General features: G+C 26.1%; 1 protein-coding gene across 6 annotated transcripts in view; it reads right to left on the reverse strand.

Moving 5' to 3' along the window:
* dop (microtubule-associated serine/threonine (MAST) protein kinase dop) overlaps window positions 1-24,443 on the reverse strand; it is a 59,615-nt gene that overhangs the window by 13,928 nt on the left and 21,244 nt on the right. For all 6 annotated transcript variants that reach the window (XM_071182393.2, XM_016048072.4, XM_016048073.4 and 3 more), the window contains 10 exons: window positions 17,449-17,521; window positions 16,574-16,783; window positions 11,333-11,431; window positions 10,293-10,425; window positions 8,580-8,638; window positions 5,829-5,917; window positions 2,214-2,388; window positions 724-896; window positions 562-632; window positions 373-489 (listed from right to left, as the gene is read on the reverse strand). In XM_071182393.2, the coding sequence (XP_071038494.1) occupies window positions 373-489; window positions 562-632; window positions 724-896; window positions 2,214-2,388; window positions 5,829-5,917; window positions 8,580-8,638; window positions 10,293-10,425; window positions 11,333-11,431; window positions 16,574-16,783; window positions 17,449-17,521 (1,199 nt within the window). The remainder of the gene's footprint in view (window positions 1-372; window positions 490-561; window positions 633-723; window positions 897-2,213; window positions 2,389-5,828; window positions 5,918-8,579; window positions 8,639-10,292; window positions 10,426-11,332; window positions 11,432-16,573; window positions 16,784-17,448; window positions 17,522-24,443) is intronic.

The raw sequence follows: 24,443 nt of genomic DNA on the forward strand, positions 1-24,443 counted from the left end.
AAAATTTTTGTTCATATAATTAATGGACTACATTAATATATACTATGCTATTTAATGAATACATATTTAAGTATCAAATAATGAAAGAAACATTCCCTCAGGAAAGACCTATGCCTATTGTCATTGCTCGGCCATCGCTTCTCCATCTCATCTTTTGGATTGCATTGGTGCCTCTGTGAGGCAACTGATGAGCGATGGAGGACTGTCTATGACTTGCTGATGCGACATGATCTTCTGTACTTGGTCTAGAGCTCTAGGCCAAGGGGATAAGCAACAACAACAACATAGCCTTATGAGTAAGAAAACAAACCTAAGGCAGAACTTTCTTGGCCTAATTTGAATTTCTATCAAAATATAAAATATCATCCTCACCATAGCCTTGTCTTAATATCACTTCAGGAGCTATATACTCAGGAGTTCCATACACTTGCTTATCAGTGAACTGTTTAGTTTCTCTGTCAACATAACCTTCATACAAGTTGGTGGCCACTTAAAAAACAAACAAAATACTTAGTTTCTTCCTTCACAAAAGTTCGAAGAACATTTAGAATTTATACTTACAATTCATCAACCCAACTTTTGACAATCCAAAATCTGTTAATTTAATATGACCCATGGCAGTAATTAATAGGCTAAACAAAATAAACAGTTGCGTTATTTTCTTTTAAAGAAAAGTATTTAGTTTAAAACTAGAATATGCAGAAAAAACAACATAAAACCTACTTGTCAGGTTTTAAATCCCTGTGAACGATTCCATAGCTATGCAAATATTCGACAGCTAGAACAGTTTCGGCAAAGTAAAAACGGGCCAAATCAACTGGTAATGGTCCCATGTTCTTCAGAAGAGTAGCGCAGTCTCCTCCTTCGACATACTCCATTACCATGCACAGGTGTTTCTAGCATAGCAAATAAATCAGAAATAATAAATGAATAACCAGTGTAAATCTCAATTAACAATATTATTAAATAAATTTAATACATAAAAGAAAAGCTGCCTTTTCTTTCAAAATTAAAAAGAACTCTATATTTTTCATGCTCAAAACTATTTTATAATGAGTACAACTCAAGAGTATTTAAGTTTATGAATTTGAGGCAACAGTTTTGGAATGCAATAACATTACTTACATGGGAAAAATACAGTTATTGGGTAATATGACTCTCTAAAATGACTACTTACACTTACAAACTCTAGAATTACAACCAATGAAAATAGATTTAGAAATAATTTCTTTTAATGAATAATAAATGAAGTTTACTTTCTTAAAATTCATTTGTCTTAGCATGAATATTCTCTAGAACAAAAGATTTAATTTAGCTGTAATTTTTTTTTACACATAAAATTTATTAAATATAAAATATATTAAATGATACCCCTTAAATATATTGACCAACAGATAAATTTCAAACAAAAAATCATATTCTAAGCTATGCATTTCATTTCATTTATGTTGCTCTATTAAAAATTTAAAAAACAAATTTTTTAATACAAATAAGTACTTTTCATTTCTGTTCTTGCATACAACACCTGCAGCAGAGACGTTAAAATTAACTTTAAAATAAATCTAAGTTTTAAGAATACGCAAGCAGTTATAAGCAAAAAGTATTTTTAGCACAAAATTATATTATACTTGAATTTGCAATAGCATTTTGAAATTTATTTATTACATGCATTCATTTATGAACTAGTAGATCTTCTTGTAATTCATTACCTCTTACAAAACTATTTTGAAACATAAATGCATGTCAAAAGATTTTCTTACAAAATAATTTCACAGATATCAATTTCCTTAGATACTTCAAAAATAAAATATTTTTAACTAAAATTGAAAAAAAAAATTGTTTTAAAAATTATTTAATGGCACTTTTAAATTTTGCAGGCATGTCAGGTGTAATGAATTGCAATACCCAGCATGACCTCATTATCTTGAAATCTTTATCAGATTTAACCTGTCTTTGTTTCTAGAATGGTTACCAAGTAGGAATTACGTGAGATATTTTTAACATTTTTTGGGAAAACTTAACATATTTTAATACCTGTCACCTCTCAAGTTCAAACTACATTATATGATCATTCTAATTTTAAGAGAATAAAAATAAAATCAAACAACTGACACATATTTAATTTTAGTTCTTATGCGTATCTCATAAATAAAAGCATTTTTAAAAGAATTAAGATAAAAAGGTTTCAAACTAAATAATCAATAATAATATACCTTTGTTTCAAAGCTACAAAACATACTGACAACAAATGGATTATCAGTAAAGCTCATAATATCTCGTTCAGCATATACTTGTTCTACCTGATTTCTGAGCATCAAATTATGCTTGCTGATTTTTTTCATGGCAAATCTGATCCTCGACTTTAAATGTCTCACTAAATAGACAGCCCTAAATAAAAACAGAGAATTGATATTAGCTCAACAAAATTGTGCATACGTTATTTCAACATTGCTATGTGTAAAACCGTAGGCAAAGAAATTATGACATTATGTAAATTTGCTATGTTAGAGATAATAAAAGCAAATAAACGGCTGCAAAATTAGAAGTTTGACTTTATTTCCCCAAAAAATAATCTTGAAAAAAAAAAAAAAAAAAACTACAATGGTGAAATTTGAGAGTTCTCCCTCTTCAATTTGGTAAATGCTCAAAGATCATAGGTAAGAATAAAATAGCGTGGGAAATACTAGCCAGTTAACAAAAATGTCCTTAATTAAACACTCTTAATATCATAAGATTAAAAAAAAAATTGGTTTTGACAATAAATTGATTTTGAGCAATATTTTCGAATAAATATTCAATGAACTCTATTATAATATTTCGTTAAACTGATAAAATTTTAGTTTAACTTAAAAATATATAAAACATAAAAATATAATAAATTATAAATATCTTAAGGCTTTCAGAAGACATGGAATTGCACTGAACCTGAATATCAGTAATTATGTGTACCATTTTAAACTAACCTTTCAGAAAAAAAAAAGAAAATAGGATTTTTAGGCACTATGAACTCAAACTAATTACTTCTTAGTTATTGTTTAGGCATTTAAATTTTCCAGATAGATAAATTTTCTGACTTTGCCTGTTCTCTGAACACACCACATAATGAAGACAAATGCATCAAATTGTGTAAGACTGATGTTAAAAGTTAAAATACGTTTTATGTAGCTTTCAAGTTTTACACAATATCCTTGATAAAAAAAATTAAATAACTCATCATTCAAAAGTATGGCCCATATTCAAAAATTTCACAAAACTAGGCATATGCTTACAACCAACCTAAAAAGCATAGTCAGTAAGTATGTTTAAAGTTGAAAAATGACATACAGTTTGAACAGAGACAACCTTGAGCACCTAAATCTTTAGCATGGCCAGGGATCTTAAAACTAAATGTTTAAGCAGATTATTAAAATATAAATACGTTTTTAAATTTATGTAAATAACTTTTTCACCTCAAGAGAGAGCAAAATAATAAATTCATCCATTTTTTAAAAAAAAGAGATTTGAATGACTGATGGAGAATTTTTTTAAAAAAGAAATTCTGAAGTTTTTTCTGGTTTGCCTTCCCAGTCAAAACATCTCCCGAAGTTTGTTTTAGCAAAGAATAGAATTAAGACTGCATTTTTATTATGTGGCTAAATGTTCTCTCGCTGTGAGAAATAGTTCATACTCTTTGCCAACTCACTGCAGGTAATACTTTTTCTGCTACTAACTTTACACTATTTTGTATCGAATCATCTATCAAAAGAATAAAATACTTCTGTTCTGAAATGTCTTTACACTTTAAACTGAAAAATTGATTTCTTTGGAATATAAAGAAATAAGTTCAGACATTTTTTCCTAAATCTTTCACAAACACAGAAAAACAATGAATATACAACTTGGTCCTCAAAAAAAAAAAAAGAAAAAATTGAAATATTTCTCATATTAACAATCTTAGCATGAATGAAGACATCACTCATAAAAGAGATATCATCCGCATATGCTTCATCCAAAAAAAGCTGTTTTATACTTTTTTTTCCATTATTGTATCAGACATTTTAAAATATTTTTCAACCATTTCGTTTGTTTAGTGTTTGAGATCGAATGGAGTAATAAGCTATTAAGTTTTGCTTTGACTTACATAGCTTTACTTTTAAATGACTTTCCCAAAGATGTGCTTTTTGAAAGCAAATTGATGAAAGTAAAACACTGACTTAATAATTTCTGAGCTGCTCATGTGATAAGATATGTTCTACATTTAATTTCCGTTAAGCTAATCATCTCAGAGGTGATTTTTTTTTAAATATGTATGTAATGGCATTGTAAGTGTCATAAAGAATAAAAATGAAGAAAAACTATGAAAAAGTGTGATTAAAAAAAAAGAGCCTTAAAAAACAGGGAGTTTGCCTTATGTGGAACTAAAGTAAAGAAATATGAAAGAAGGGAACATCAAAATGAACTATGAAACAAAAGTTTAAAGTATTTAGGATAGGATGAACTTTTTCGGATTGATAATGTAAGAAATAAAAGGCAAAACTAAACTGCCAGTAATATCTTCCACAATAAGCAAAGAGCTCGAAGACAATATTCATGGTAGCTAATCGATAGCTGAAAATTAAGTAATAGTTTGTTCTAAAGAATAGTTTGTGAGTGCATTTTATGTATTTTGCTCATGTTAAGCTATTTCAAATATCGAATTGTCTAGTGTTATGATACCAAGATCTGTGGGGTACATGATGAAAACAGGATGTATGAAAACAGGCACATACAGTATGCTCTAGATCAAATGAAATAATTTCTGTTCTGTATCAATGGATGAAAAAAATTCAACTTAATGCAGGTTTTGATTTTAAAAAATCACTATAGTAGAGGTATTACATTTAAAAATGCAACCATTTAGTTCGAATTAACATTCATGTTTGACTAATATCTTGGCTCAATGCGAGTTAATTTTCAGCAAGATATTTTCTTTTTTTTAAATTCAATTTCATTAATTTCCTTTAAAATAGCTTGCGCGAAAGCGTACCTTTAAAAAAGATGTTTAAAAGTCAAGCTTTGCAAGAGTCTAAGCAAAACTTAACTTATTACTCCATTCAATCTTAAACGCTGAATAGATTAAAAAGAAAAAGGTTCTAACAAGGAATTAATGATAAACTTAATATCCTTGAAGAACCGAAATTGTTGATCTAGAAGAAAGCTTTTAGGCAAACTATGAATAGGTTCCTTGATTCATTTGCTTGTTAGAAAAAAAGCTTAAGAAAATACTTTAGCTTGAAGTTCTGAGATTAGACACAAAAGCTTGACAGGTCAGAGCATGTTAACAAATCAAATTTTAAAGCTTAGAATGATAAACAATTAATGACTAAATTATGTACAAAGTATATAAAAGAGAAATAAATGATGTTTAATTACAAAATTAATTGCATAAAATTAACTGTAATAAACTGGATAAGGCCACATTAAATTTTTTTTCAAAACACAAAACTAAAGTTTTGTTTTGCATGTGATTCTCTTAATGTATTATTTAAACAATTGTTAGTTCAAAAATATATGTCTTAAAAAGAAAAATGAATATGTTTTTCGGCGCAGAAACAGATTTTATTGATGAGTTATAAAGAATAGCTTAAAAACTAAGTCTGTAAAAGGAATAGAACTATAAGAAATAAATAAATGTTACTGAATTCAATCTAACATCAATAATTCAGATATATGCTTGATAAATATATATTTGACACATATAATACTAGAGACAATATGTAGTAATACAAGGGCACTAAATAAACAGAAAAATGTGTTAATACAACTCAAAAATATTCTTGATGAAATAGGATTGAAAGAAAATTACATACCCATAAGCCCCATTGCTTATTAATTTAATATTTTCAAAGTCACTTTCTGATGGAGGTTTTGATTTTGGAAAAAGTTCTCTACCTGTTTTCTAGAGGGAAAAAAAATTTAAAATTAGAAAAGTGCAAGCATCTGAAGCAGTTTTTTGAAAAAATAAATTATTGAAATATATTAGCAATTTTTCTTTCCAAGTGGATAAATCATTTCTAGATTTCTTTACAATGATTAACATTTGATAATTTTTTTTTCAATTGATTCACACTTAAATGCATAAAAATATCAATCTATAAAAAGGTCTTTTAGAAATTTAAATTCAAAAAGCCCATATACATTTAAATGCGGACAAAAAAAAAACTAACTAAAATAGTAAAAACTTTGTCATATTCACTGTGATTGTTTAAAAGCTTATAACATGCAATTACTTTTTAAAAAAAGCTATTTCAAACAGTGTCAATATTTTTGCTTTTTCATGATTTCACATTTTGCTGAAGTCCCTATGTTTTGTCCTTCTCCTCTTCTGATGTACCTCCAGATGTTGTATTCACTTAAAATATTTCTGATTCTTCAGATTCACTAGATATTGCAACATCATTGCTCATAATAATTACTTCCTTATTAGTAATATTTTCTTTTGGATTCATTAAATTAGCAAGTTCTTTCGAATTTCATGGAAGTATACACATCTACGTACACATTATGTTTAGATCTTTAGGAATGGATGATTCAAGCAAATTCTTTTCAATGACAAACTCTTTCCCTTTAAAGGTTCAAGAAAGATTAGAAAAATTTGCAGAAATAAGGGGAAAAAATCATTATTAGGTGATCAAATATTTTTTAAAGTCAAGGGCCACCAAAAAAATAAATAAATGCAGCTAAAAGAAGTTTTTTTTTATAATATTAATATGATAAGAGATTCAGATTCTTAAGAGATTTGGAATTTTTCATTTTGAAAAATTTGTGTTATCAAGGTTCAACTATAATCTATTCCATGTGTAAAAGTCGCTAACTCTTTCAATTGGTGAAATTTGTGTGCATTTGGTGTATAAGTTGGTGACTAAATTCACACTGAGTAAATACATGATTAAATTACAATTGTCAAGGTTGAATCTCAACTGCTCACTACAGTTTAGACATTTAACAGGGTTGCCAATCAAATTTGGAAAACAAATCCCTATATTTCCTTAAACATTTTATCATGGTGCGTAGTCAAATGTCTCAACAAAAATAAGCACCTTAAAAGCACCCAAATAATATTTTAAAGCATTTTATACATTAACAAAATGAAAAATAACTTCCAAAGACTTTACATGATCATGATAAAATAACTAGTTTCAGACAAAGAAATTTTCTTTCTTTATTATATTAGCCATCATAAAAAGATCGAGATATTTTTCAGTTCAATTTCAGAGGATGGAAAATGAAGCCTGAAGTTGAGAATATTTTGCAAAATGCAACGGAATTGCACCTGAGAGTGCAAGAATCTCACTCGATCCAGCATAGTTGATACACATGCAGACACCCAAGTATTTAATCAAATATGTAATATGATTGGCACTATCATACATTACGGACCGGCGGTAAGCCAAAGTGTATTGTGGTTGAATGAATTGTGAAATAGAACAATGAATAGAACAATGTAAAAATCAATATGGTAAAGAAAAAAAATCTCATTTTCGAAAAGGAAAAATTAAGCACTTTTTAAAAACACACTATTGAAAAAAAGCACTTTTAAGGACTTTCAAATAACGAAAATAAGCACCTTTTAAAAATGCTACGCACCATGTTTACACACATGTTAATTAAGATGAAACACATAATCACAGTGATCATGTGTGAACTATATTAGGATAACTATACTAGTTTTAATCACAGAAAAAACTTAGAGAAATAAAGAACAGTTAAACATACTTGAAAAAAATACCAAAGTAAATAAAATAAAATGGTATAGCAGACTTATCTTTAATCATCCCATTGATTGCACTTTGAGAAGTTTATATTTTTTAAAAAAGAAAATAATAAATAAATTCACAGTATTTTCCCAGTTTATGAGGAAAAACTCAAAATTTCCAGCATTTTTCTTAATTTAGATGATTCTTAAATTCCCTGTATTTTACAAGTTTTCCCAGTGGCAAGGCAACCCTGTTTTACTTATCATTTAACAAAAAAAATGCAAAGAAAAAAAATATAATTAAAGAAGCAAAATAAAAAAATAAATAAGTAATCACCAAAAAAAAAAATTATTGAAAATTTATGTAACTTTTTATTTACTTTTGGTCATGCCAAAAGAATGTAGCTGAAATTTTAATGAGCTATTAATATACAAATTGCATTTTGAGCAAAATATTGACTTTTTATTTAATACCTTATAACTTCTAATAAAAAATTCACATTTTAAATGAATAATTCCACAGCATCTATTTATTCAAGCTTGGTCAAATCTTAGATTCTTGCACAGTTAAGAGGTATCAAAAAGAAAAGAATGGAAACAAAAAAAAAAAAAGAAAAAAAGAAAAACAAAAAAAATTTAATATGTAATAATAAAAAAAAGAATAAAAACCTACATTTCTAAAGACAAAGAATACACTGTGAGAAACTTCAAAATATGAGAGAAAACCTAGGCACATAATTTTTAATTATTTATTACATTATACCTTGTATTAAACAAATATTTCATGAATGATAACAATAATAAAATTCATGAGCTAAAAAAATAATCTTGTAAAATAATATATAAACAATTATGAGAAACATACTGTTAAATAATCAATCTGATCTTGTGGGTCAAATTCATTAGCCAATTCTTGACTTAACTCTGAAATTCAAATAGCACTTTAAGAATTTTTAAAATATTATACATAAAACAATTAAAAAGGAATAGGAGTCATTAATAATATTCTTAATTTTCATTAGATTTTTTAAAAAAATTATGAAACTAATTCTTGCTAAATTAAAAATGAGTGGCAATTATAAATAACTTGTGATGTAACATTTCTCTTATCTAATAAGTTAATTGCTTCCATTTTGCTATTACAGTCGAACTCGTTTATGACGAGCTCGGATTTAACGAGAACTCGGATTTACCGAGAGAAACGAGAATTTTTGGTTGGATCAATGTTAAGTCTATGGAACAGAAGTCGCTTTGAACGAGCAAGACCCGGTTTTAGCGAGCAATATTTTTCTGTCTTGCAATCTTTTTTCTCATCTTTCTAGTCTTTCTGTCTTATCTTTTTTTCAAAATGATAAAGAAATGCGAGGGAAGGGGGTTAGTTGTCATTAATTAAGAAAAGTATTTAATTAAATTAATTAATGTAATTAAAGTAAGTAAGTATTAATTAAATTTTAAGTATACTCAATCTTATGACCTCCCAAGCCCCCCCCCTCTTCTGGTTGCACGCCTGTCTTAAGGACCCGTTTATTACGAGCACTCGGATTTAACGAGTACATGTTACGGTCCCTTTGTGCTCGTTATAAACGAGTTCGACTGTATTATTAAGCATAACTCACCATGCACCAGCCCCAACAACTAACCCATTCACACCAATTTTTTTTACAGCTTTCCCACAGAACTTTTTAAGTAAAGTGTCATATAAAAATGTAAACAACTAATATACTATTTAATTTTATATTTAAAACAAATATTTGCATGCATTAAATAATACTTAAACACTTTAGTTTAATTGTAAATATCAACAATCTATTTTAGAATTATTTATAATGAATCTTATTTAGCATAGTACTCAACATTTCCTTTAATTCTACAATCAGATATTCATAATGTATATTTAATACCAGGTTCCTCGCTGAAAAAATGGAAATTTAAATAAAAAATCAATTGATAAAATAGGGTGCATAGTCAAATCTTTCAACAAAAAATAAGCACCTTTTAAGTACTTTTTAAGCAATATATACATAAACAAAATGCAAAATAATTTTCAAAAACTTTACATGATCATGATAAAATAACTAGTTTCTGACAAAGAATTCTTTTCTTGATTATATTAGGCACCATAAAAAAAATGAGAGATTTTTCGGTTTGACTTCATGGGGTGGAAAATAAAGCATGAAATTGAGAATATCTTGCAAAATGCAGCAGAGTTGCACATGAGAGTACAAGAATCTCACGGCACCCAGCTTAGAACATGCACAAGCAAACCTATAAGTATTTCATCAAACATGTAAAATGATTGCCGCTTTTGAATAATACGTGGCGAAAATTAACATGGTAAAGAAAGAAATCTCATTTTTCGAAACGACAAATTTAAGCACTTTTCAAAACTACCCAATAAAAAAAAGCACCCTTAAGAGCTTTTAAAAAAAGAAAATAAGCAGATTTAAACACTTTTCAAAAACACTACGCGTCATGTTAAATAAAAGCACGTTAGCGATACTTTAATTTATTTATTTAGAAAAAAAACACAAAACAATTAAATACAAAAAAGCTAAATAATTTTTTTTTAAATTCTTACCAGCTAGAGGATCCCTATTTAAACCAAGTTTGTTTATGATATACTTGGGAATATCTGTTGTCACCCCTTGTTGAACTTTAGCATGTCCTTCAGCAACCTCCAGTAACCGATAGAATTCTTCAGGATCAAATTCCTAAAAAAGTAAAGTAAAACTTTTACTAACAAAGTATTCTAAGTTTGATGAATTTTATTTTGAACTCTGTTTCATAACATTAATAAAGTCTATAAATAAATATAATTTTAATCTATGTAAACAATTTGGGATATCTAAGTTTGTTCAACTTTTTTAAAATCATATATTTCCAAAATATTGTAAAAAATTTCTTCAGGATACATCTTATAAATGCAAAGTTCATCAAGCAAGAAATTAAGAAAAAAAAAATAAATTAAGAAAAAATGAGAATTAAGAATAAGAAAGAATTAAGAATTAGAACAAAAAATTATGAAAAAAAAAAAACATAATTAAAATTGAATAAGTGATAATGTACAAACAAACAAAACTGTTGGTGGCTTATCAAGAAATCAAATGTTTGACACACAACCTTTTTAAATTGAAATAAAGACAATTCAACTGATTTTGTAAAATTTAATTTTTGGTTAGTTAAAATAACAATGAAAAAATTTGCATACCTTACAATTCAAAACTTTTCACTATTAAATTAAATATTATTAAAAATTATTTCTTTTAAAAAATATCTTAAGATAAATCAATTTTATAATTGCATATAAACATTTTTTGGTTTGCTTAAAAAGTTCTTGAAACATTGCAAACTATGCAAAATGTGATAATAATGCAACATACGATTTTTATTGTGTTTGACATGCTTTGTTATGCACTATTGCCAGTAATTTTAAAAATATCAATTGTTTTAAAAATGAAAAATGTTTGTGAAAAGTCTTGTTAAAAGATAAAATATTTTTTAAAAGGATCCTCAATACTAATGTATTTTTGAATTCGGTTAGTACTTATGATAATCCAATCTATAAGTTGTTATTGTAAGTAATAAGATAAAGATGATGACAAACATTAAACCACTTACTAAACATTCCAAAAGGCGAGCAGGGCGTGAGATAATAACCAATAGCTTCTTAATTAAACCTTTGAGATATTGAGCAGCTCCTGGAGACTTTTCTTGACACTACAAAGTTATAAATGGTATCATAATGAAACATCAATTGCCAAAAAAATTATTTTTATACTGCTAAGACATTAGCGTTTTGGCAGTAAAATGTGGTATAGCTAATTTTACCCAAATTTTAAAACTGTTCACGAATATTATAGTGAATGTTATTTATTATACGAAAATCTAATACATTTATTTAAACTCCAATTTACTTACTTTTATACAAAAAAATTTTTTTTTACATATTCTACAACTTTAGTTATGAAATATCTCATTCCGTCATTTTATCCTCCCTCTATGCATAGAACAAGCTCACAGGATGAAAAATTAGTCACTCTCAGAAAAATTGCGAAAAGCAAAATTTAATTTGTGTTTTTCCTATAATGTGTGATGTTTTTTTTTACAAATATATTATGGATTGGGGCTGCTCATTGAGTTACTTAACCACTAACATGAATCAGCGTGCTTATTTTTACAATCTAGTTAATAAGGTGCGGCCATTTCATGACGAACATGACATTGATGACTCTTTTTTTCAAGATGACAAAAACAAAACTCATCAGAGTGAAAGAATATTCACCTGGTTCAATGAAAATTCACATACCCTAATATATTTCTACGGATCTGCAAAACACTTGACTTGAGCCTGGTAGAAAATCTGAAGAGCCTAGTGAAACAGAGGACCAAACACCAAGTCTCGATTTGGTGGTTTTCATGATCAATCCTTCGGAGAGTGGCTTTTACTATAAGGGATGTACCAGCCATTTATGAAGTTCAGAATACATGATATTAAATTATACTTCCATGATAACTCTTAGGTTGACTAATGTAATAATTTCTTAAAACCTAAAAGTTTCTGTAGTAGAGACTTGCAGATGAAAAAAATAATAAATTAAAAAAAAAAAAAAAAAAAACAGTGAATCAAAAAAATGAAAAGAAATTTATCCACAAAATAGGCAAAATTACTATTATTCTTAAATGAGCTTTTATCTTTTTATGCATCATTTAAGATTAAAAAAAAATTGCATTAAAAAAAGAAGCATTTGAAAGACTGTTACAGCTAACAGCCAAAATAAGAATACGAATGCATAAAAAGTAAAACCTGTATTATCCTTAAGTCTTTTCAGAAGGTGGCCCACCCTGCCTGCCCCTTTTTTCATATTCATTTTTGAAAAAAATTATTTCACAGTTTAAATAATAATTATACACTGGTAAAATTATGTGTTTATAGGATTAATTCTGATTACTATTACAAATATTTATTTTGTAAAGATTATTCTCAACTGCTATAAATATTTATAAGTACAGTAGGGAACCGGAACGATCGGGACCATCGCTATTCCGGATAACTGATTTTTCCGGTTTTCTGAATCGCTACAAAAAGCCGTTTTTTTGTTAAACACAACTAAAAAAATTTTTTTTTGGAAATAATCTTAAAAAGAAGAAAAAACGATGAAGTAATACACTAATGATTATTTCCAAAATGATGGTAAGGTGAACATCTTTAAAAAAAAAAAAGAAAAAAAAAAATCCTAAAATTTTATGAGGAAAAAATTTTTTTTTTTAAAAATCGCGGGAAAATTTATCGAATTTAATTCCGGTTTTTTGGTTTTCTGATTTCCGGATAACGGGTTCAGTACTGTACCTCTTTTTTCGGGGCATGGGATATTAATAAATTTTTAATGACTTTAAATTTTAGAATTATTTTTTAAATAGATACCCTTTTTTTTTTTAAAAAAAAAATAAGCACCTTTAAATGTTTATTTTTTTTATAATTATATATATTTATACTATATAATTTTATATATTTTTAAAATTTTTATTATAGAAAAAAGCTTTCAAGTTGTTTATCAATTAATTAGCTTTTTTTTGAAAAAAAATTTATGTACTGAGATTGTCTTTTAGCAATTCTAATTATTTTTATAACCTACAAATTTTTCTTTTGTTTCTATAATGAGAGAGAATTATTATTTTTAAATCTAGACATAAAATGGTATCAGAGGATAAGTTAAAAAAATCTTGAGGATCAAATTAAATTATTATATAACATTACACATCTTGAGAAAATTTTTACTATGTTAAGTAAATTTCTCTTTCCTGAGAGGAAGCCCTCTGCCCTTTCCAAAAACTAGGGAGAACTCAGATTAAACCTCAATTATCAAAACCTCTTTTACACAGGTTACTCTCATAACTGATTCCAATTCCCTTACCCCTTTAGTTTCTTTCCACCTTCTTTTTAAGCAGTTATTATATTGGGATAACTTAAAAATGCATACTTATTTTTATTAACAAATGAGTATTTAAAGAAGTTTTGAAAGATTTCAGATAGTAAGTTCTAGTTTCTTTTTTTCTTTCTTTTTTTTTGTTAGGGGAAAAAATTTAACTATCACCAAATTCATATTGTATTTTTCCTATTTCTTTTTTTCTTTTTACTTGAGAAAACAAATGCATGTGTGTATGAGGGCATTCTTGAGTAATGATATATATATCAACAGTAATAAATGAAAGAAAGATGAACTATATCACCTATATGTTACAGGGTTGGGGTTTTGGACGTCCTAAACTGGTTTTGGACAGGACACGTGGGTAAAACTGTCCTAAACTGGGCAAAACTGTCCTCGACTGGGTAAAACTGTCTTCAACTGGGTCAGGGTTGCCAAGATTTTGCCGCAGGTGGAAAAAAACATGGTAAATACCGGTAAAAACCGTCTTGGCAAAAACAGGTTTTTGCCAAGCAAAGTGGCAAAAACCTATATTTTCCAAAATGAGAGGAAAAAAACACATTTTTTATACAAAATTATTCCTAAAATTGAAATATACTATGAATATAAATAATTACAAAAAAATTAACAAAACTATTATTTCATAATTAAATGATAATGTATCATTTTAGTAGTTTAAAACATTATTGATAGGAAAATTTGTGATTATTCTCTTTTTTCCAGTGAAATGAACTTATTTTAAATTAATACAAATATAATTTAAAGCATAAAATATCTATCAACATGTGTAGTTATTTATTGTACAAATAATAATTTTTTATAATAAATAATAGTATTATACAAATAATAATATTTATTTCTAAAAAAACTTTTATTTTAGGATTCTAAAATGAAAAGAGATCAAAAATTTTCAATCTTTTAAAAATTATTACCCTCAGGTATATTATTTATTAATATGTTAAAAATAATTTTTTCATGTAATGTATGAAAATTATTATTCCTTATGATTGATTTAAATTTGTTTCAAGTATTTTGTAATAATATTTAATCAGCAATTTAGATAATTTGGTTTTTGCCGGTTTTTACCAGTTTTTGCCACTGTCCTGGCAAAAAAAACCTTTTTGCCAGCAAAAACTCCAACCCTGAACTGAGTAAAACAGTCCTCAACTGGGTAAAACTGTCCATAACCTTGAACTTTATTAAAAGATAAAAATTCTATAGCTGTAACCATTGTACACATAATAATTACATGTCTCAATAAATATTTGATATTTTTTATACAATTTACTTTAACTTATCAAAAGAAAATAATATAATAGAAAAAGGTTTATAATTTTTGAAGCTCCATAATTCATTGAGCAACAAAAGTGAATACCTAAACCTTTAAATATAAATATGCTTTTAATACTGATAAATAATGTTTTTGCATAAAGATAAATAATGCAATATAAAAAAATAATATATTTTTTTAAAAAAATACTAAATTCGTTTAAAAATTATCCTTTTATTTTTCACATTATTTTTTTAAACAATTTTATAATTTCTGGATCACAGGATGATAAAAAAGACATCAATTTTTAAAAAAAAAATTTTTTTTAAATATAAATATATTAGTTTACATTGAAAATACAAAATAACAGAAAAATGTATTAACAGTTTTGAAGGGCATAACATCAGTTTCAGTTACTGACACTGGTGATGTATCACCACTATGCTAAAAGAATTGAACATGAATGAAATAACAGTATTCTTGAATAGTACTATAGATAAATAAACCTGTTCATGACTAACCAAGCACTTAGTCCCTAATAGCTTAACCTGTATGGCAAGGTCCAACTTCAGTTATGTACTATTGAATTAGAGGAACTTGATTACTGATAAATCATGATTTTGTTTAATGTTTAAATTGAAGAGTCAAACAATATTAATAAAACATTATACTTTTAAACACAAATATTCTGTAGTAGATTTAATTATCAATATGTTATTAGTTCTGTGTTTATTTTACCTCGTAAATATTGTTCAGATAAAATTGTGACATAATTTGAGTAAAAGGGTTTTGGACAGTTTTGGACAAAGGGGTTTTGGACAGGACGGTTTAATCCAGGGTTTAAACCGTGGATTAATCCATTCTGTCCTAAACCTTGCCAACCCTGATATGTTATGCTACTAATATGATGGAAGAAGTTTTTTTTACATTTTGGGTTACAAGGAACTAACACAACAAATAATAATTTTAGCTAGTTAGTGGGTTCTATTTAAAATGTGCTGTAATCTAGAGTAGGTTTTAAAATATTCTTATATATATGGTAGATAGGGAAGTATTTATTTAAATATAACATTTATAAAATATATATTAGAAAAAATATATGCTTAATTTTGAAAATGAATATCCAAAGTAATCTAAAAATTTTGATTTCCTGAAGTAAACGACCCTTGTATTCTCTCCTTGGCTCTAATTACTTAGAATAAGGAAGGTCTTACAGATATTCAATTCTCACAGCTACGCACAATATAGAAACATTTATAGAAATGTAACTGATTGTTGAGATAAAAAAAAACTTAAGACATACATTCTCTTAATACTAAGCTTAAACGATAAACCAATGTAATTATATTATATGCAATAAAAAACTTATGATTAACACAAAATTTTAAATTCCCATATAAATGATTTCTACTATTCTAATTCTATTATACAACTATTTCTGATGTTTTATAATTCCTATGAAAGTCTAAAGGTAGGGACATCTTAATTAGCTTTATCTATTTATTTTCAATTTGAGACAAACAAAAACTTTTCAATTTAAAAAAATAATTTTTCCTTTTCAAATTTTTTATCAGAGTTTTATTAAAATAAAAATATGCTTTAGCATTCTTAAGTAAATGCACAAGAATAAAAAAAACTAAATATTAGAGCAGAAATTTGATTTACTTCGACTAATAGTCTTTCTAAGTTTTCAGACATCTCATAAAAATATTGTGAAGTTACAATTTGGTTCTGAGATTGAGAAAGACAATCTTCAGCCATTTGAATGACTTGGTGATGAACAAAGCGAGCCACTGCATCTAAGGAATCACTATGATCATAGTTCCTGTGTTCATTTAAAAACTGATGTAATTTGTCTTCCATTTGCTGTGTAGCCTTTAGAAAATACAAGAAATAATGAGAATGTAAAACAATAATAAGTGTCTCAAACAATTCATAAATTAATAGTGTTTATACATGTTGAATTAAATAGTTTTATCAGCAAAGCTTTTAAACAGAAATATTACTTTTGGCTTAAACTAAACATATTACCAGCTTATATATATAATGGCTTTGAAAAATATGGTACAATCGAAAAAACAAATATATTTTACGATTTTAATTTACTTTAAAGTGTTACTTTTTATGAAAGTATAAAAAATACAACTGTATACTATGAATGAAAAAAATATTAAAAAAACTTTGACCACATGGAAAGTTTTAAACTAAAAAATATACTGAGAAATAGTTTTTTTAGATTCAAATATCTTTATTTAATTCAAAACTCAAAAATTAAAGTATTTGGCATACAATGCCTAGATTATACAATAATATATATTAAAAAAAACTGTTTAAAGTAAGAGTTTCATTTAACAAAATATTCATCAAACAATAAAATAAGTTAATAAAAATAAAATGCAAGTGTAAGAAAAAGCTGTTCAACGAAAAAAGGAAAAAATTTTCATAAAATTTTTTATTAATTTAAGTAATAAACAATCCATCAATTTTAAATAGTTTTTCAAGACTAATATAAAACATAAGTAAAAATCAAAATTGCTCACTTTAGGAAACCTTTCTTTGTAGACATTATTCATAGCTACAACTTCACTATCAACACCAGGAGAACGTAAAGGACTAGAATAAAAATCATTGCTATCACTCAAACTACAAAAGATAAAAAATGACATACTTTCTAAAAAAAAAATATCATTAATTTAATTTATATAACATTCGCTAAAACAGATTCTGTAGCTAATAACTTGAAATAAAATATTAAATTAATGTGTAAGCATATTCTTAAAATAATTATAATGCACTTGTATTGTTTTGAAAACTTTTAATTAAAAACAAAACTATCTGTGTTAATTTAAAGTTTACAATTATTAGTTTTTAATCATTAAAAAAATGCAATAATTAATATGATAAATATGATGATTAAATTTAACCATTTGAAAATTTAAAACACTTAATGTGTATAACTTTGTATGATTCAGAAAGCATTTTAATGCAAACCCCACATGAATGATTTAAAAATCACTTTAATGAGATTTTTGACACGTGATTCTTAAATCACTTTCATGTGAATCACAATATTTGTTTCATAACTCACAGAATCTGAAGAACTAAAATGTACCTATTAGCGGCTGAAACATTACTGATAAAAACCTGAACATTATTGATAAAAATACTATTGATCTTTATTAAAAATTTAAAAGAATGAATAGCTAAGTATTAAGGATATTAACAATATTTATCTGTCATAATAATGAATGTCAAACAATGATTGCATTTAAAATTTGAAGAAACACTGCATATCGAGAGGTAACTAAAACCATGTACAAGAGTGAAAATTATTTGAAAGAGATTCAGACCTTCCAAACATTAAGGTGACGATAATCTGGTGCAAAAAACATAGGTGGGAAAAATTATGTATTCCCCTTTCTCTTTGATTTCAAATTTGATAGCATTATAAATCGCACGTATCAAAAATTACCCGACTTTCGATATGGAAAATGGGAAAAATATTAGCATTTTGAAAAACTGCACGTTTTAAAAATTATTGCATACATGGTTAAAAATGACTAATACTAGCTATGGCTTTGTTCAATACTTCTTTTTTTCTATCGGTTTTCCCACACCCTACTTTTATTTTGTAACCCAATCACAGGGGAAGGGTAAATAAGAATAAGGGTTTTTGTCTAAAGAAAACGGCAAAAGGATGGGGGAGAAAGGGTAGTGATTGAAATTTCTATAATTTTGTTCCTTTTTTTTGTGCTCTTTTGTTGGAAAGATATGACAATCTTTTACTAATACCTATAAATACAGATTGACTGCTAAATTTTTCACTTGAGCTTGACATAAAATGAACTAGAATAAAAAAAAAAAACTTTTACTATGTTCTTTACATTCAGAATTTCAAAATTTTAATTAGACAGTTCTAATTTTGAATAGTCCAGATATGTATAACAACATATTAATTAATTGTTGAACATTGTTAGTTGTTGAATTAGATTAAAATATTTTAAATCTAATTTCAAAATAAAAATAAAAATTCAAAAATGAGAAAAATTTCTAACTGATTATTCTAAAAAAAAATTTTTTTTTTTTAAATCTTTCTTTATATGAAGATTCTTACTTATTATTTAACATTAATGTTACTAAATTAAATTCTGAAAGAAACAATAAACAAAGTGAAAAACTTTTATAGGGATCTTTTTTAAAACTTTCCAAATCAGATAAAGTCATGCCAAGAGAATGAAACAATTCAAATTCAATAGAAAAATCCAATTATATTTGGCAGTTTCAGATTTAGAACTGATGGAAAGAATATGATTTATGGAATAGAATGATCCTGATTAGTTTTGACTTTAAATTTATCTTTATAACAGGTTTAAAAATAGTAAAACATTACAAAAGCCCCTTTACACAATAGCTTTCTAAAAGTGTCAAAACCCAAATAAATGTAGAAGGGTTAGGTGATTTAAAATGGGACTATGGCCTGGTTAATTTTACTACATTTCTTTCAAGTTTTATTCATATATATCTAATTTTCTCTATCTTATTCATACAACATATTTACTCAACAAGACTAATTGAATCGTGAATTTTAAAGCAATAATAAAAATTGATTTAGACATTGCAACTCATATCAAAATAAATTATACTTATTACATGGATTTAAGCTTCCTTCAAAAAAAAAAAAAAAAAAAAAAAAAAAAAAAAAAAAACTTATATGCATAAAAAAATTACTACATATTATGGAATATGTGAATTTTTTTCCCTTGAGGCTCACAACAGTAAGTATGAAGAACAAGTGCATTACTTAAACAAGTTTCTCTTTTTACAAAAATTTAAGAATAAAATATTTTGCTTTAAGATAATCAGGTTTTTATATTTCTGTACTAATTAAATATAAATCTTTTTTTATTGCTTTACTGTATGTAGTTATTTTGCATATGAAAAGAAATATTAGTTGAACCTTTTCCCACGTTGTAAAGGCACCAATTTCAATGAGTGAAATAAAACATATATTAAAACACAACTTGCGTTCACAGATATTCATAAATTTGAAATTAGTCAAAAAATAATTACATTATATTAAAAAAAAAACATCAATAAATTTCAACGATAATATTATGTTAAGCTGAAGCTACTGAGGAAGGAAAAAAGTAAATTTATAAAACAATTAAACTTGAATAAGGAAGAAAGCGAAATTAAATAAGATATTGTAAAAAAATATAAATATTTCAAGTTCTGTTTCAAAATTGACAATGAATATAACTTTATAATAGAAAACATATTGTGAAATGTATATTACAAGTATCACAGACCCAAACAACAGTTATTCTAAATCTATACATATAATAAACAACAAATAAAATTTTAACGACAATTTTTAAAACAAACAAGTGGTAACATACTTAACATGTAATGAACATTAAATAGAAAATTTCTATTAATGAATAGCAACAGTGCAACATATATAACACATCAATTGATTTTACTTTCCGTAATTGAAACATTTCTTTCACAAAAAACTATCTGAAATGACGAATATTTATTACATTCAGTTGTTTTTAATATATTGTACTTATAATTTTTTTAATTCTTAGATAATAAGATTATGCCCATATACTTATTAAAATAAACATTTCGTTACTATAAATTTATAAGAGAATAGAATATTATAAGATAATATAGATTGTCAATGATTAATTTTAATCAAACTTGTAAATAAATTCTCAAATATGAAAAAAAAGCTAACTATAATATATATATACAGTAGGATCTTGATTATCTAAAGTGATTGGAACTGGGCCAACTTAAAAGAATTGAAATATTTGCATTATACAAGCAGAATAATTTTTTAATCTATTTTCACTCTCTGAAATTAGTTTTCCTTTTGTAAAAAAATTACTATCTGTTAAGTTCTTCTAAAAAATATCTTTTTGTCATATGGGTATAAAGTTATTTAATTTCCAAATCCACATGCACAATTGCCCCAGGTTGTAGTACTTCTTCGCCTCTTTTTTTTTTTTTTTTTTTTTAGATATTCGTTCTGTGAATTTGTTCAAAGCAGCGTTCAATTCTGACAGAAGCTAATTTAATAGATTTTTAAGTTAATTTAATTGATTTTTATTTCTTTGTAAATTTTTCGTTCTGATTTTAATCAAACTACATATTGTTTATCTCTTGCACAGAACAGACTTCATTTTAACCGAAACCATGATGGTCAAGCTAAGCAGATTTTAATTAAATAAAAATTACAGCTTTCAGATTTTTATTTTATTTATTTTTTTAAACTAAAGCAACTAACTTCATCAACCAATAAAACAATAATTTGTTACATGCATAAAATAATCAATTTTATGTAGGCATACAATAAAAAAAGTGTTTTAAGTCTTTAAGACAACACCAAGAGTTAAAAAAAGAAGAAGAAAAAACCCTTCAGAATCAGCATAGATAAATAGAATTATAAGAATGAATTTGGACAATTCTATTTTTGTATATGATTAAGTTTGGATAATCTTGGTTTTACTGCATATAAAGGCATTATAAAGAAGGGGGAAGAAACACAGAAACATTTCAATCAAAACAGAAAGTGAGTACATCGTGGATAAGGTAAAACATTAAGGCCAGCCCACATATAACTGAGCTAAACTACTTAAACACATACTAAATTTACTTACCTCTCAATCATACTTATTCATATATGTGATAGGCAGCAATCATTAAACTCAAAAATTATTGTAAGTTAAAAATGAAATATTATTAGATTGTTTACAAAGTATTTGTTTTTATCCCAACAAAGAAAATTGTATTTTTTAACAGCTAAATTCACACTTATGGCACCTAATTATTACATATTTTGAGAGCTGATACAGCAAGGCTAGCTCGGGAAAAAGTTTAATCAGTTTTAAGCAGCAATTTTTGCTTGCTCAATATGCTCAAATATGCTAAGTGAAAACCGGCCTTTTTGGCATATTTTATTTTTTCACGATCGAAAATGTAAAAATGCAGTTCAAGCAAGAAAAAAATTATGTAATGTGTATGAAGAAGATCTATTGAAAGAACACCGGCGCCAAAACTGGTCCGCAAAATTTCAATCTGGCAATTTTGATGTTGAAGATGCACTATAGTCTGGAAGGCCAGTTAAAGCTGACGAAGATACAATAAAGGCATTAATCATTACAAACCAGTGAATTACAACTGGTGAGATCACTGGGAGATTAAATGTAACTAATTTTACCATTCATTATTATTTCTAACATCTAGTTTAAATCTCAAAGCTTGACATATGGGTTCCTCATGTTCTCACAGAAAGAAATTTTTGCCAGTGCATTGACATCATCTGTGAATTGCTTCTCAAGCGTATAAAAGCACAGCGTCACACTGGTCAAAAAGTGGGTTGTCTACAATAATGTTCTGGTCTCCACAAAAAAAATTTGGCAGAAATATCTTAACTTCAAATAGGAGGGTTAAAAATCACCTGGATTAGCATTTTGCCAGCAAAGAGCAAAAATATTTTAAGTGTGGAATGATATTGCTAGAGAGAGGGCAAAAGAGATTCAACCAGAATGGGCAGGTAATTCAATAAAATATTCACTCACCATAAGAAAATAGTCTTTCATTTTCATAAAAACTAATATACTTTCTGAGCAACAAAAAATGTTATTAAAAGCTAAATCAAGCATTAATTAAAAATTATAAAGCTTTTAAAACATAAAATAAAACAAAAATTGTTAAATTTGGTTACGAACTTAAAAGATACGAAGAAAAGAAATGTGAAACTCATTAACATTGCACTAGTAAAGTTACTAACAAAAGTTATTTATATAAAATGTAATATAAAAAGAAAGCATAAGAAAATTAAAAGATATAAACTCAAAAGCTCTAAATTTAAAATAATATTCCATGATGAAGTAATTTTTATACTCTTAATAGATCCTTTTTTTGAAAAGGGTATATAAGATAGAATAACTGATAACTTTCTGTTGCTTGTAATTCTGTATTTGAGTTAAACAGACAGAACTAAAACAGTTAAAGTAATGCAATACCAAAGCACTTAGACCACTGTAATAAAAACATGATTTATTGAAAAATTTTCAAATTTAATTTTAACTGGAATTTAACAATCTGAGACAGTAATATAATAGTCAACAAAATTATGCTGATCAAAAGTGAAGATTTATGAGACCACAAAATTGTATTCTCGGAAGCACTTAAAGTGTTTATCTGGTGAAATATTATAAACTAATAATAATACACTTAAACAAACAAAAAAGAAAATGTTTTAGAAACTTTTTTTTCTCAATTCTGAATCAAATCTGAAATTCGCAATCTTTACTATTTAACAGGATTATGTTTAACAATGATGCACTAAATAAATTTTATGTAATAATAATGGTTAAGAGAAAATTTTATGTGATAATACATTCTAAAGTATATAATTGATTTTAAGATACACTGAAAAAAATATTCAGGAAAAAATTACACTAATTTGTTAAAAATATACCTATAGTTGTTCAAAAAAAGAAAAAAAAAATCATGTTATTTATGAGAAATAAAATTCAATGTGTCTCGGAAAATATTATTTTACTTTTATTATTGAAATTCTTAAGATTTCTTTGAAATTTAATCTGTAGTAGACATAAATTTACAAGCTAAAGTAACAAAAGGGAACAATGAAACCAGCCAACTCTCAACTATTTTAATGTTTTCCCTTTGATTGTACATTTTTTATTTATTTTTAAACAATTAAGGTAAAAAGAAACTGGGTTGACTTGGAAGATGTTGTCAGATTAAAGTATTTTACTCAGAAACAAAATACTTCTCACAAAAAAAATGAACACATACACAAGTCAATACTTACACTATTTGCACACTTTTTAAAGTTTATATGCTTGCATATTAAATTAATACAAGGGAATAATGCATGTAAAAGCTAATAAAGCAACAAATACCTTTAACAGAAAGCACTAAAGCAAAACTTAGCTAGCATGCAGAAAGTAGGAATAAAGATGTTAATTGCACCACAAAAATGTATAATTTTTTTTTGTATCAATTACAATGGGAAATTACTGAGACAATAGAAAAAACTTTATTTCATCCACATGGCATCAGTCATTAATTTTCAAATAAGGATAAAAAAAGAGGGTTTTGTTAAATAACAATATTCATAATAATTCTTCATAAGTTAAAAAAAAATAGGTAAGAGGCAAAATTTGAAGAATAAAACAAATTTGATTACTAAAAATGAAGAATTCATAAATAAAAAAAAAACTGAGATTTAAATGAGGAGTTATAAACTATTCATAAACTATTTTTAACTTAACTATTAAATTATTAACAGAAATATGAAGATAGCATGAAAACTGAAATAATTTTTGCATAAAAAAAGTTAAAGATAATTTAAATAATTAATTGAAAATTTTCGATAAATTTTCATTAGACAATTAAAAAATTTTTTATGAAAAAAATGAAACCCAATTTAAATTAACAGACCATAATGGTTAAGAGAAAATTTCCAACGAACTTTTAAGATATTTTAAAACTT

Source organism: Parasteatoda tepidariorum, chromosome 4 (genome assembly GCF_982258835.1).
Source record: "Parasteatoda tepidariorum strain Cologne lab strain chromosome 4, Ptep-v5.0, whole genome shotgun sequence".
Taxonomy (NCBI): Eukaryota; Metazoa; Arthropoda; class Arachnida; order Araneae; family Theridiidae; genus Parasteatoda; species Parasteatoda tepidariorum.